Source organism: Amphiprion ocellaris, chromosome 15 (assembly GCF_022539595.1).
Source record: "Amphiprion ocellaris isolate individual 3 ecotype Okinawa chromosome 15, ASM2253959v1, whole genome shotgun sequence".
Lineage (NCBI taxonomy): Eukaryota > Metazoa > Chordata > Actinopteri > Pomacentridae > Amphiprion > Amphiprion ocellaris.
Genome location: NC_072780.1, coordinates 3,097,797 through 3,112,614, shown reverse-complemented (window position 1 = coordinate 3,112,614; position 14,818 = coordinate 3,097,797). Strand labels below are relative to the sequence as shown.

The 14,818-nt window shown below is 37.2% G+C and overlaps 2 protein-coding genes across 2 annotated transcripts; both read right to left on the bottom strand.

Moving 5' to 3' along the window:
• Positions 1 to 227: 227 nt before the first annotated feature.
• LOC111586180 (tetranectin-like) lies at positions 228 to 3,595 on the bottom strand. The gene is made up of 3 exons (XM_023295874.3): positions 3,353 to 3,595; positions 3,089 to 3,187; positions 228 to 1,321 (listed from the first exon to the last, which is right to left on the bottom strand). The coding sequence occupies exons 1-3, from the start codon at positions 3,447 to 3,449 to the stop codon at positions 915 to 917; spliced, it is 603 nt and encodes a 200-aa protein (XP_023151642.1). The 5' UTR covers positions 3,450 to 3,595; the 3' UTR covers positions 228 to 914.
• Positions 3,596 to 5,078: 1,483 nt separating this feature from the next.
• On the bottom strand, positions 5,079 to 14,291 carry exosc7 (exosome component 7). Its single transcript, XM_055017760.1, has 8 exons — positions 14,173 to 14,291; positions 13,911 to 14,012; positions 11,823 to 11,917; positions 9,658 to 9,823; positions 8,671 to 8,741; positions 8,437 to 8,560; positions 6,894 to 7,049; positions 5,079 to 5,243 (listed from the first exon to the last, which is right to left on the bottom strand). Exons 1-8 carry the CDS (start codon positions 14,227 to 14,229, stop codon positions 5,139 to 5,141), a joined length of 876 nt encoding a protein of 291 aa, XP_054873735.1. The 5' UTR covers positions 14,230 to 14,291; the 3' UTR covers positions 5,079 to 5,138.
• Positions 14,292 to 14,818: the final 527 nt, after the last annotated feature.

Genomic DNA, 14,818 nt, shown 5'->3' with positions numbered 1-14,818 from the left:
TATAAACCCTCCCAAATCCTTTTGAGCAAGTTTTTTGATAACAGTGTGAAGAAATAACTGCTCTTTCAACAGGAAGAATCCTCTGGAAGAACCAGGCTCAGGGACGGTGGCCATCTTGGGGTGAGAAGAATCTGTAAACCAGCTATATCCAGAGAGTGATATCAATCTTCTGAATAGAGGCAAGAAAACAAATTTCTCAACATTTCCTTCCAGAAATGACAATAGAAGAGGGTATTCATACTTTATTGATGGTAAATTTACAGACTACATCAAGCTAGACATTACAAGACTAGCAAACTGGCATAACTGATTGGGATGATTTATTTATTTTTTAAAAAAGCAATATCAGCCATGATTCTGGCTTCATGTGAGTCGTGTTAAAAATAGAGTAGTTGTGAAGTTTAAACCAGTGGTTCTCAACCAGTGGAACTGCTGTAATGGAGGTGTGGATGTGTTGAAATAATGGAAAGTTACGAACATTAGTGAATGGTGCCAGCACCTACACACAGACTTTATTATGGAAATACTGGTGTTTTGATGAATGGACATCCAAAATAAAGGGTTTTAGATGATTTGATTTAAAGAGAAGATGTACAAAAGAAAACAACTATAAAATATCTGAAGTCTGTAATTTCTTTGGATCATCCCACCATCTCGCTTATTCTAGACCAGACCATGCTCTTCACGGCTTTATTGCGACCACAAGGAATGCTGCAAATGATACACCAGTAGATCATTTTTGTCAAAAACAAACAATTCTTATGCAACTGATTGAAACTTCTAGATCAGACTCTGGACTCGATGCAAAACCAGTTGTGAACCACCGGCTTAAACTCCTCCCAGAATAGCAGGCGTTGCAGCGAGAGTACACACAAGAAGCAGCTATAACCAAGCAGAGGCTAAGATGAGGCCGATCAAACAATGTTGAACTGGCAGACCGACGGCTTCTCATCACGGCAGTTCTCGTCAAACCACTTCCCCTTGGAGGCCACAGACAGGACGCCACAGTTCTGGGACATGCCGCCGTCCGGCTCGGGGGACCGGTAGTTGGACGTGTCCCAGTTCTTGTATGTGATGCTGGAGCCGGTCTGGTCCACCCAGGTGCCCTCTGTCATCAGGTCGTTGGTGCCCAGCCAGACCTGCTCGTCCGGACCGATGCTCTGGCGGATGTAGTCTCTGAGCTGGTCGTTCTCATCGCTGGATGCGGGTGTCCCGAGGACTCCGCCCAGCGAGTTACAGTCTTCACTGGCTGTATGATAACGTTTCTTGAGAGGTTCAGCCAAGAAACACTTGCCGTGGATCTTTATGCCTTTTAAACAGACTGAAGGGGAAAATAAAAAGAGAAGATAGTTAGATAAACTGGAAAAAATGCTCCTCTCAAAGCAAGAAAAAAAAACTTATTTCAAGGAACTTTTACCTTGAAATAAGTGAAAAAATCTGCCAATAGAACAAGTGAAAAATAACCCAAATTTGGCAAGAAAATTCTTGTAAATATTTTCAAAAAATGAGTAAAAATCTTCCAAAAAAATCCTCAAAATATCTAAAGTGATTCCATATATGTCAGTAAAACTTCTAATATTTTCTTTAAGAACAGTCACATAAAAATCAACCAAAATCCAGCGAAATTTGCTGGATTTTGGTTGATTTTTTTTTGTGAATGTTCTTAAAGAAACATTTTTAACATTTCTTTTTTCCACCAAGAAATGTTCAAAGATTTCCCAAAAATGTTGAAAATGTGGACATCAGAAGTTTCACTGTGAAAATAGATTTCTTTTCCACATTTTCAAACTTTAAAACAAGTCAATTTTGACCCGCAGGACGACACGAGGGTTAGACTTATTTTGAGTTTTCTTGTAAAATTCAACTCGAAACAAGAATATTTCATGATTGTTTGACTTAACAACATATTTAAGATACATTGTCTTAAAACAAGTCCCTCCATCTGCTGAAATGTCTCTTGTTAAGTGAATTTATCTTAAATCGAGTGGGATGAGACATTTTGACTAAAATAAGACAAATAGACTTGGTAAGATTTTGAGTTTTTGCAGTGCAGATAGTCCCTGAAATTACCCAAGTGTCTGAATTTCCTGATGGCTTTGCTTTGATAATAATATAGACATAAAAGGAACAAGGGGTTTAGTGTCTGTTTTGATTGGCAGTTACAACTGGACATGATTATATGTTCTGAACAAGTCAGACACAGATTTGCCATGTGCTTCCCAGATTAAAACATCCACTTTCAAAGACTACACGTGAATCCCATATGCCCTTATTTTGAAGAGAAGCATACCAGAGACTGCTGACTTCTATTTGAGCACGTTTTTAGCCCTCATCTGTAATCCACATCCGACAGAAGTAAAACTGATGTTTGTCTTTATACCCAAGATAATGCTTTCTTCCCCTTGATGATCACAGAGAAGGTTTATCTTGAGTTGAGAACGTTTATAGGGTTTAAACCTAGCTAATCCAAGTTACATTTGTCTGAACCATGGGGCAAATAAATGACATTGTGCCACTATTGACACCCTAATGGCTTTTTAACATCCCAGATTTTTACTGCATGCTGATTCTAAGCAGCTTCACACAGGGAAAAAAACACTCTAAACCGGCAGAATGCAAATAAAATGCACATAGCTCATCCCAATGCAGTGTACAGGAGAAATTGAAATTGCTGATTTTGGTGAAATAGCACCCAAAAATAAGTATTAAGGCAAAACATTGATGTTTCACATCATTTTCTATGAGGATATAACAGTTAGGTATGTTGATATATTTGTGCATTAACAATTAGTGGCTTAATTTATAGGATTGGCATGTTGATTGATGGCTAATATACTTAATAATAAATCTCCTTAGGTAGATTTTGGAAAATGCATGGACTGGAAGTCACTAGCTGCCACTACAGGACCTCTTTTGATTGATATTCCTCTAAAAACTTGCAAAAACTGATGTTATACATAGCAGTTTGGTGCTAAAACTTCTGTTTTTACTAACAGGATGCTACTGGGTTTGTTTCTAAAAACAGAGAAATTCTCAGAGCAACTGTTTTCATTCCATTGTTTTGTATAAACTAGTTCAGGTGTTTTACCTGTTTGCAGAGCCTGTTGTTCCTTCAGTAGGTTGAGCTCTTGGACGATGTCGTTAACCTGTTTCTGTAGCTCCTCTATGGCTGTATCCTTTGCTGCTTCTGATTGCACACACGAGAGAAATGTCAAAAAAAGGAAACTCAAAGAGCAACTAAAGAATGTTTGTCTTGTTTTGAGGATTCAAGTTTGTGATTAAGAAAGCTGATGCACTAAAGTAGGTGATGTTGAACTAATCTGTCATTCTTCCTACAGGTTGTCCATCTCACCTTTCTTCACTGGTTTCCTCCTCACTGGATTCTGCTGAAATGAGCGGTTAATGAGCAGCAGAACTCCCAGCAGCACACACACTCCTCTGAGCTCCATGATTGTTGAAGGAGGCTGCTCCGACGTGGATGCTCGGTATTTATCTGCCTCCTCAAACACACCCTCTCCTTCTGTTTATCCCCGACATGCCCAGAAGTCCAACGCAGGACAAACAGTCTGACCTCACAGCTCTTCAGGAGGACGTGTGTCCCTCTCATCTGGATCCAGACTCTTCATGTGGAGGTGGAGCTCCAACCAGAGCCAGGCCTGGAAAGCAGGTGGATGCTCTCAGACAGGGTGAAGCAGCTATGATGTAACTTAAGGTGGACGAGAAAGAAATAAACACAGACTCTTTGGTTGCATAAATGCCTAAATAACTTCACTGGAAAAAATGCCTCTCTCAAAACAAGAAAAAAAACTTATTTCAAGGAACTTTACCTTGAAATAAGTGAAAAAAATTGCCAATAGAACAAGTGAAAAATGTCTTGGTAAGATTTCTTGAAATAAGATATTTAGAATATTGAGATCTTAAAATTAGCTGGGAAAACTTATTTTAGCTCTATTTTACCAGGATTGTCAAGCTTAGGTGTCTTAAAATAAGCCAGATGTTCTAAAAAAATAGCAGTTTTTCACTCAAAAATAGATTTTTGCTTTCATGTAACCTCCTAATGTGAGATGTATTAACCCTCCTGATGTCTTCATTTACAGGCACCAAAAAATATTGTTTCCTTGTCTGAAAAAAGGCAACAACGAGGCACAGAAATGGAGAAGTCTGCACTACTATACCTCAGATTTTATTTTCATCTCTGCACTGAGAGCGTAGGAGTTTGTTTTGGACCTGAGCTCTCGCTGCCTGTGCACACACCCTGCACCAGTCTGAGGAAAGAGTGGAAACAATCCAGAGTCGCATCTGGTCTTTCTGTAAGTCTTGCACTTTACACAATCCTCAGCTGACACGTGGCAAACGCAAAAGGACGCAGAGACACTGGACTGTTCCTGTGCAGCGCTGCTGGAATACAGAACGGATTTCAGGTCTGGAAAGTCACCAGTGTTTGGCGTTTTTGCATCTGTTTCTTTAAAAGAATAAGATCAAGAGTGAGTTTGGAACAAAAACCCTGGATATGGTAAAGTTTAACAAGATTGGAAGTTAAAAGTATTCTTGCTCTTTACAGTAAATCTTAATCAAAACTCTCCTATGGTGTCCAAAAAAAGATGTCCATAAGATTATCAGGCATCTTAAAATATGAAATCTATTAAACAGTAATGAAAAACTAAACTGATGCAGAATCTTAACCTCCACTGTGGGAAATCAGACGAGTTAGACAAGAAGTGAAGCTACTAGTACAAATATTCTGATAACTGGTCAACAGTTGAAATCATCTTTTAATCAAAAATGCAAAATTACCAATTACCGGCTTCTAAAGCAAAACATACAATTTTAAAAATCCAAATTTGGCTCAGAGATTTGGGATGGACATTTTATTGGCCAAACTAATGGATAATAAAGAAAACAATTTGCAGATTAATCGATAATAGTCATTAGTTGGCATCACACATCAGATCTTTAATTACGTAATAATAGCAACTGTGCATCTTCTGCACAGCCTCATTCAGATCATTTCCGCATCAGGTTGAGGACAAATAAAATCAAGCAGCACGATTTTAAAGTACAAAGACAAGCAGACTGCACAAAGTCAACATTTTATTAGAAAATTATGTAAATATAAACTGTAGAAAGAGCAGCTGATTTTAACCCAGGAAGCCAACTTTCTGTTTCTTCTTTCCCAGATGCTCCTCCTGCTGCAGCACATTCATGAGCGGAGCGTGGAGAGCTTTGCCGACTCGTTTCCCCGCCTGCAGATAACAACACACCGTAGCGTCTGTCTGCCATGCAACCTTCTACACATGTAATCACATTCAAAACCCACATTTAGATGAAACAAAAGACACAGCACCTTGTGTTTCTTGTAAGTTATCGGATTAGAAATGGAACTTAACTCCTATTTATTACGAATACATACAATTTAAAAGATGTGATTAAACGCCTCAAGGATCATCATGTTCTTATACGTGTTTATATAGTGTATTTACTCATAGAACAGTGCAGTGTGGCAGAGAAAAACTAAATTCAAGGGCTTTTATCAACACCTGAGTGGTGAATGAAGGAGCTGGATTCATAGGTTAGCAGGTATGTTAATTTTTTACATGTAGCGTATTTAATATGGTGATATTAACAGCAGGCTATTAGCTTATAGTGGCGTTAGAAGATGTATGTCAACTGTATGTGGTATAGATGAAGCTACTGCTGTTAGCTGCCGGTTAGCTTAGCACAAACACTAGTAAAAGCTGAACAGGCCTACTTCTAAAGCTCATTAATTAACACTTTATATCCAAGGTTTTTTCACCCAAAAACAAAATGACAAATTGTGTTGGTAATGGACAATCTGAAAACTGACAAATACAAGATCTTAGACACTAATTAGTGAGCTTTAGAGGTGATGGTTTGTTTGATTTGGTTAGTTTTGGACAAAGCCTGGATAGCCGTTTCCCCATGCTAAGCTAAGCTAATATGTTCATATTTAGGGGGTACACATGAGAAAAAATGCCAATTTTCTCGACAGCAAATAAACCTATTTTCCAAAATATAGAACTTCTGATTCAAGAATACAGCACAGTAAATATAGTACAAGATGTTACAGGGAGTCGTCGGTTTATCGGCACACAAAAAATACTGTTTCCTTGTCTGAGAAAAATAAAAAAAAAAATCAGCAAAAAATTCCCCAAATTTCTGAAAATTTGCAAAATCTTCAGGAAGAAAATTCCAATAATTGCTTAAAAGTTTCCCTTAAAAGTTTTATTTTAAAAAAATCCCCCAAATTTGGCAAGAAAATTCTTTTAAATATTTTCAAAAAATGAGTAAAAATCTTCCAAAAAAATCCTAAAAATATCTGAATTGATTACATACATATCAGTAAAACTTCTAATATTTTCTTTAAGAACATTCACAAAAAAATCAACCAAAATCAAGCGAATTTCGCTGGATTTTGGTTGATTTTTTTGTGAATGTTCTTAAGAAACATTTTGAAAGTTTCTTTTTTTCCACCAAAAAATGTTCAAAAATTTCCCAGAAATGTTGAAAATGTGGACATCAGAAGTTTCACTGTGAAAATATATATTTTCTCCCACATTTTCAAACTTTAAAACGGGTTAATTTTGACCCGCAGGACGACATGAGGGTTAATCTTGTGATGTCTGAATAAATCTGGCATTGAAATATTTATGCAAGTTTTTCTTTTCCTGATGTGTGTAAACATTATTTTGGCCGACTCTGTATATACTGGTTAGGCAAAAGTTAACGAAGTGCACCAGCTGACTTTATAACCTGTTTATTAGCTCAAGGTCAGTTGTAATTTTTTTCAAACCAAGGCAACAGTTAAGTAAAAATAAAACTCCTCAGCTGTGTTGACAGGAGGCCAGATGGTCGAGGAGGCGCTCTGTACTCACCTCTGTCATTTCAAAGATGCTCTCTGAGTCCAGGCTTCCTCCGCCCACCTTCCTGGTGCAGGTGACGGTGCCCTTGTGTGTGACGGAGATGATGAGGCTGGCCACAGAGCAGGCCTTCTCCTGCAGGGTCGCATCCACCACGTGTCTGTGGCCAACCTGCACAGAAACAGTCGGCCTTTAAATGCATCATCGGTGTCATAACAAATTAGCGCATGGGCCCGGACCCAAAACTTCCAGTATCGGTACCATTCGAGGTGACCAATTCTTTTTGGTATTTTTAACTAGTTATATGTCTCTTATTTGCATTTTGATATGATAGCCGTTACAGACTCACAGCTTAATATCTGTTATCACTGGTTTAATGGACACAATGAAAGGGTCTGAGCCAAAAGTCCAATCAATGCAACGGGACGGAATTCAATAGGATTTTTCCTCATTACGAAAAAATAAGAAACGCCACATGCTACACATCATCATCTGTATAATAACTTTACAGCACAGAACAATACTATAACAAACTAGAGACTGAGAAAGATTTCGTTGCTATGGTAACAAGACTGTGACAAAAACAAGACAAAATAACAAAGCAAGACACAAAACAACAAAAGCAAGACACAAAATGACAAAAGCAAGACACAAAGTGACAAAAGCAAGAAACAAAATGACAAAAGCAAGACACAAAGTGACAAAAACAAGACACAAAATGACACAAGTGAGACACAAAATGACAAAAACAAGAATACAAAGACAAAGCAAGACACAAAATGAAAAAAAATGAGACACAAAATGCCAAAAACAAGACACAAAACAACAAAAGGAAGACACAAAATGACAAAAGCAGGACACAAAGTGACAAAAACAAGACACAAAGTGACAAAAACAAGACAGTGACAAAAACAAGACACAAAATGACACAAGTGAGACACAAAATGACAAAAGCAAGACACAAAGTGACAAAAACAAGATACAAAGTGACAAAAACAAGACACAAAATGACAAAAACAAGACCGAAAGTGACAAAAACAAGACACAAAATGACAAAAACAAGACCGAAAGTGACAAAAACAAGACACAAAATGACAAAAACAAGACAGAAAGTGACAAAAACAAGACACAAAATGACACAAGTGAGACACAAAATGACAAAAACAAGGCACAAAATGAAAAAATGACACAAAACGACTGAAACAAGACACAAAATGACAAAAACAAATAAGCATGAAAAGAAAGTACAATCAAGAAATGCATTCATATGGGTCTGATGTTTATTATTAAAAATATTACCCTTTCTAAAACAGTTTTATTTGATTATTGACTCATATTACATGTGATCTTTGCATATGGTGAGATTTAAATTAATTGTACAATACAGCGGTTATGCTAATCAGTGATAAAGCTGCCAGCGTGGAAAGACTCTCACATCCGAATGGACTCATGATAACTCAACGTACATTTTAGTACCACTTAGGTTTGATCACCTGAGGTGGTTCCAGTATCTGGTCTGGCCCAGGGACTAAATCTTTACTTCAGTAGGTGAGCTCACCTTGCACAGGGTAACGATACAGGGAACGTTCTCTACATTGAGTCTCATGCAGTCGTAAGGGTCATCAGACAGCTCGATTTCCTTTCCTCCTTCTTCATCAGTGGATATACGAACTCTGGGAATCCTGTCAATGAGGAAACCAAAAGCTGTCTCTGTTTTATTCAATAAACCTGTTCAGTGTATTAGACAGCTGGAAGAGATTACTAAGTCATACAAACCCAAACAAATACTCACTTTGTGTTGAAGAGAGCTGCCTTGATAGCTATTGAGATGGCATCATACAAGTTTCCATCACACTGCAGCAGCTGTGGAAACATCATTTTCTGTTTGGATTTATTCCAGCATTAACACACAAAATGTTCTGTTTGGGAACTGAATGGCTTCACGCCATTTTTTAACGGTATTTTACATGAAAAGACGAGTTACTATTACTTATAATACAAGTAGGATAGACATTTAAGTACAGCAGCAGCAAAAAAACTCCAAAACAAACAACAACAACAATCCATATTTGGGTGAATGTTAAATGATAGTTTGAATAAAAAAAGTTGAAACCTATATTAAATTGATGGACAATCACATCTAGGGCCACAAATGACTACATATTAATAAACTTGTCAATTATTAATCCCATTTATCATTAAGTTGTTTGGTGTATTCAAATCAGAAAATACACTGTACAACTTCCCAAAGTCCTCAGCAATGTCCTAAAGTGTCTTGTTTTGTCCAACCAACAGTCCAAAATCCAAAGATATTAAATTTATTCTCAAGAGAAACTGGAAAATGTGTGGAGCTGGAACCAGAGACTTTTACTGTTGCTCATTCAAAACTAATTGACTGTCAAATTAAATAAATAATTGCAGGTTTCCAAAGGAAAAGGTGTTTTTTGGACACATTCGAATGCAGGGTGAAAAACCTGCAGTCAGAGAGAAGGAGGAGCTCTGGAAAATAACAGTGGACACTTTCTGACAGTCTTTCTCAAAGGCACAGACTTGTTCTTTCATATATTTAATTGTCTTACTGTTAATTCCTAGACTTTGTAGCATTGCTAAATTTAGTAGTATCTGATGGAGATATGTGTTCTTCTTTAATTGTGTCTGCATTCACTGAAAATGAATGTTGTCTCTCATTGTGTTTTAAATCAAATGATGTTTTTTACATAAATAAAGTGACAAAGACAGCCGTGTGAAGATGAAAAAAGACAGCTGGATTGTCTCTCACCAGTACGTCCACATAGAGCACCCAGCAGTGCTCTCCAGGACAAATACAGAGACTCTTCAGGTCCACGCTGTGCTTGTTGTTAAACACTTTGTAGAGGGTGTTACTCAGCTCCGTCCCCAGCTCCTCGCCTCCTCTGCCCTCAAACTCTGGAGTTGCGTTGGCAGAACTAGCAGTAGAAGGAGAAAACAAGATAATAAACTTGTGCTGTAACAGATTTATTCCTTTTTGAGTTATTGGGAGGAAGGTGAGAGTCAACAGTCGGTGGGAACTGGTGGAGATTCAGAGGGAACAGACGACACAACACCACCTCCTAGTGGCAGATTAAAACACTACTACAAAATAATCACAAACCAGGACAATTTATACATCATCTGTCACTAATTTCAGAGCAAACTGAAATAAAAAACCACTCCAGATACAAAAACATGTAATCTCACTCCATGAGGGAGTGTCCAGTGTTACTCACCTTAAACAGAGGCTGAAAGTCAACCAGTCTGGTGTCCCTTAAGTTCTTTGTGTATTTTTGTAATGCGCTTTTATTGTGACCTATTTGTTTCCGATTTGTTTCTGCTTTGACCTGTCTCTTTGGCTCCCTCTATCTGTCTGTCTCCATTGTTTCACTCACCTGCCTGCACCTTGCTGATTGCAGTAATACACATCAGCTGCAGCAATTACTTCACTCTTTTCAACTGTTCTCTACTTCACCTCCTGCTATTTAAGCCCTGTGCATTCATTCACTCCCCGCTGGCTCATCGACCCACAAACCCTCAAAGACTCACATCTTGTCACGGACTCAGGACATTCTTTTGGATTTGCTTCCCCACCTTTTGGACTCTGTTTGACCCCTCCTGGATTTCTCACACATGGACTCAGTTCTCCTTCCGGATTCTTGTCAGCCCTGCTTCAGTCTCCAGCCAGTTGTTCCTACCTCATCCCCATTTGCCCCTGGATTACCTCAGCCTGTTTTGCCCTCTGTATTCAGTTCCCCCATCTTGTGAGTACCCCTCCTTAACTTAGTTTTGTAAATTCAGTTTAGTTTTGGTACACTTCCATTTTTGTATTCATAGTGTTTATTGTCGAGTTTTGAGTTGTTTGGTTTAATTCTGTCCTCTCAGTTCAGTTCTCCATTTATGTATTGGTTTTGTTTTTGGATTAAATAAATCTATAGCCTTTATTCACCTGTCTGCCAGTTTCTGTGAATCTGCGCTTGGGTTCTCCTGCCACCCCTGTAACAGTCCTACAGTTTTGGGACAACTATCCATCATATTTGTAACTGTCCAAAAGACAGTAATTTTGGAATGACTGGTTTCAAGTTGGTTGTTTTTTGTCATCATTTCATAAATGTTTGAGTTCATGAGGTTGATTAAAACTAATTAAAAATGCAATAAATAGGATGCTAAGAAAGGTAAATGTCCACTTTTAAAAACTGAAGCTGGGCTTAAAATCTAACGCTGTTTTACAACCTTCATTTGATGGAAAATGAAACAAGTCACAGTTTAGTTCAGGGTCACATGCGTGGGATTGTGGATCAGATGCAATATGGGAAAACATTGCCAGAGAGGAAAAGACGTGGACTAAAAAACCTAACTATTCTACACGGTCTGAGAAGCGCACAGTAATTGGGATCTTTACGTTTGTTTGTGGCCATTTTTTGTTGAAGTTCACTGTATGGACGGTTTAATACAGTGTTGTCGCAAGCGAGCATGTGGGACCCGTCTAATGACAGAAAACTAGCTTGAAAGACTTTTTGCAATCCGTCTAATTAGAGAAATTGTTGTGAAACTTTGTGCATTTCTGAAATGTTTGTATGTCATTTATTTTCATAGTTTTCATGGTGTCGGCTGACCGGAGAGCAAATAAATGTTAAAAGACATCTGTATGATGCGTAGCCTTTATTATATCAGGCTGGAGTGATTACAGTATTATATCTATACAGGTGAAACATGGACTTGACTAATATCTTAATTTTTATCTTCATTCTAATTGTGCATTTCTTGGCTTGCTTCATTTCTTATCCAGCTGCTGTAATGCCTTCTCCAGTGAGGGATCAATAAAGTTTATCTATCTTATCTTATAGTTTTATTTATATCGCTCACTGCTATAACTAGAAAAATGCTTTAAAACTTGTGTTTTAGTTTAAACTTGACAATAAGCAGCACACCTACCAATCAACAAAGAACTCCAGATAACCTTCGTTTGGCACCAAAGGTCTCGGTTTTCCAATATCAGCCTTGATCCCAACTAGAACGGCCGTGTGCCCCTAGAATAAAGAAAAACGGAAAGTAAAAGTCAACCTGTGATCCTTCCTGAGAAATAACACACAATAAAGATGGCAGCAGGCACTGGATAAACTCAGATATAAGTAACAGGTAAGAGTGTCTGCAGCTGGAAGCATTGACTGAGGTGAACAGATATTTTAGAGCAGGGGTGTCAAACATGAGGCCCGCGGGCCAAAAGCGGCCCCCCAGAGGGACAAATCCGGCCCTCAAAGTGTAAAATTTCCAGAGAAGATATAAACTGCAGATTGTAAATTAGTAAAACTATAAATTTACAATAATTTCCAGACCATGACAAGTTTTTTTCATCATAAAGTAAAATACTAGATTGTTCTTTTGTCATTTTGTGTCTCATTTTTGTAATATTTTGTCTTGTTTTTTTGTCATTTTTTGTTCAACTTTTGTGTCTCATTTTTGTCGTTTCATTTCTCGTTTTTGTCGTTTTGTTTCCTTTCTGTCTCGCTTGTGTGGTTTGTCTACTTTTTTGTTGTTTTGTTTCTCATTTTTGTCATTTTTTGTCTCATTTATCCATTTTGTTGTCACTTTGTGACTTATTTGTCTGAGTTTTGGTCTCTTTTGCTGCTTTGTTTCATGTCGTTTGTCTAATTTTTTGTCATTTTGTGTCAAATTTTTCTCCTTTTGCCTCATTTTCAGAATATTTTGTCTTTTTTGTTTTTTTTGTCTGACTTTTATCGTTTGTTTCATGTTTTTGTTGTTTTGTGTTTCCTTTTTGTGTCGCTTGTGTTTTTGTCTGATTTTTGTCATTTTGTATTTTGCTTTTTTCATTGATTTGTGCATAATTTTTGTTGCTTTGGTTTTTGTCTTGCTTGCGTTGTTAATCTATTTTTTTGCCAATTTTTTTGTTGCTTTGTAACTTTTTTGTCAAATTTTTGTTTTGTCATTTGTCTCTTTTTTTTGTCATTTTGTGTCTCCTTTTTGTAATATGTCTTTTTTGTAGTTTTTTTCTCTATTTTTGTCTGACTTTTGTCATTTTGATCATAAAGTAAAATACTATATTGTTCAGTTCCAGATATCTGTGACTAAATGTTGTTGCAGACACTGTGATCTGGAAGTTGTAATGTGTAAATGATCAACTGAGGCATAATATTATTGAAATTGAATTTATTTTTCTTTAGAAACTTCAGGTTGTTCATGTTTTGTAAAATTGATTAAATGTGAATTTTTTGCACTAAAACAAAGGAAACATTTGCAGTTGTGGTTATTTATAGGTTATTATGCTGTGATTTTACTGGTCACTTAAGATCAAATTGGACTCAACTAAGGCCTTGTCCACACGTAGCCCACGTAGCCCACGTAGCCGGGTATCTCACAAAACGAAGATATTTTTCTACGATTCGGCCTATCATCCACACGAAAACGCAGATTTACGTCATCAAAAACAATTCTTTTTAAAAACTCCGACCAAAGTGAAGATTTGCGAACTCTCCGTTTTATGCGTCTGCATATGGACATCAGTAACCGGGGTTTTGCGTTTCGAAACGTCACCGCCTGCGACAAAATATGTTCTTACGTCACATATGCGACCTGTGTTTACATTCGGTAACAGTATGGATGCTCTCACAAGGTTTTGGGCGCCGTTTCTTGTACAGGCGCTTTTTACTTGCTTGTTTTTACAAGCCCAGATACTGCTCCACATTCAACAACACAGGCGAAGGACGACGTTAAGGACGGTTATTCTCCACCACCTTGCTAGGATTTGGGGAACTACCGCCACCTAAAGGTCCGGCATGCTTATGAATGTGCTTAAAAACGCACTTATGCGGTTAGGTGTGGATGAAGTTTTTTTCTAAAAACGAGGTGGTGTGTACGTAAGTTTTTTTTCTAGACGGAGGGGACAGGATATTCGGTTTTACAAAAACCCTGCTACGGGTGGACAAGGCCTAAGATGAGGTTGATTCCCCTGCTTTAGAGCATCTTCTTGTCAAACATGCTCCAGATCCTGGTTTTAATAATTACCAGTGTGACTTTAGCTGATCCGTCTGTGTTGGACACCACATCAGTCTCTATCTCCATGTGTCTGTAGTCCTCACAGCCTCTTCCATCCACCCGTAAGTCATCCTGAAGACCAGGAGCAACATGTCAACACAGGTTAGCAGGTAATGCTAACCTTAGCCGCTAGCTTTCCGTCGTTACGGCTCCTAAGTAGATTTATTTAGGCATTTCTGCAACAATTCAAACAAACACTGTTCCGTGGCTTAACTGTTTGGTAAAAACTCACCCTTATACCGTGTAATATGTACACTTTTTCGGCCTCGCTAACTTGTACTGTTGCCATGTTGTGGAAAGACTGTTAGCATGTGTGGGTGTCGCGTCTTCTTACGTCATCAAGAGGCGATTATTTAAAAAAACAAACATCCCTCCTTTTTGGAAGCCAGTGAGAGTGCCAAATTACAAAGATAAATCTATAAAACAATAAGAAAATAAAAGTGGAAATATAAAGGCAAATAAATAAAATAAAAAATAAATGATGTGGCAATATAAATAAGTATTAATCAAAAAACGAATCCATAAAAGAAAAGGCTAATAAAAGTAGAAATATAAAGACAAACAAATAAAATAATTTTAAAAACTGAGAAATAATGTGCTTATAAATAAAATAAAAAATGAATAATGTGGCAATTAAAAGAAATATTACTCAAAAAATGAATCCGTAAAAGAAAAGGCTAATTAAAGTAGAAATATTAAGACAAATACATAAAATTATTTTAAAAAATAGGAAGAAATGTGCTTATAAATAAAACAAAAAATAAATAATGTGACAATATAAAGAAACATTAATCAGAAAATGAATCCATAAAAGAAAAGGCTAATAAAAGTAGAAATATACAGACAAACAAATAAAAGAATTTAAAAATAAGAAGAAA

Excerpts from the sequence above, each read along its gene's own strand:
- LOC111586180 (XM_023295874.3), bottom strand. The coding sequence starts at position 3,449 with ATGGAGCTCAGAGGAGTGTGTGTGCTGCTGGGAGTTCTGCTGCTCATT. Across the intron at positions 3,188-3,352 it reads GAGGAAACCAGTGAAGAAAG|AAGCAGCAAAGGATACAGCC; the intron begins GTGAGATGGACA and ends GTGTGCAATCAG. Across the intron at positions 1,322-3,088 it reads ACAACAGGCTCTGCAAACAG|TCTGTTTAAAAGGCATAAAG; the intron begins GTAAAACACCTG and ends TTTCCCCTTCAG.
- exosc7 (XM_055017760.1), bottom strand. The coding sequence starts at position 14,229 with ATGGCAACAGTACAAGTTAGCGAGGCCGAAAAAGTGTACATATTACAC. Across the intron at positions 9,824-11,822 it reads CTGGAGTTCTTTGTTGATTG|TTCTGCCAACGCAACTCCAG; the intron begins GTAGGTGTGCTG and ends TTCTACTGCTAG. Across the intron at positions 8,742-9,657 it reads TGCTCTATGTGGACGTACTG|CTGCTGCAGTGTGATGGAAA; the intron begins GTGAGAGACAAT and ends ATGTTTCCACAG.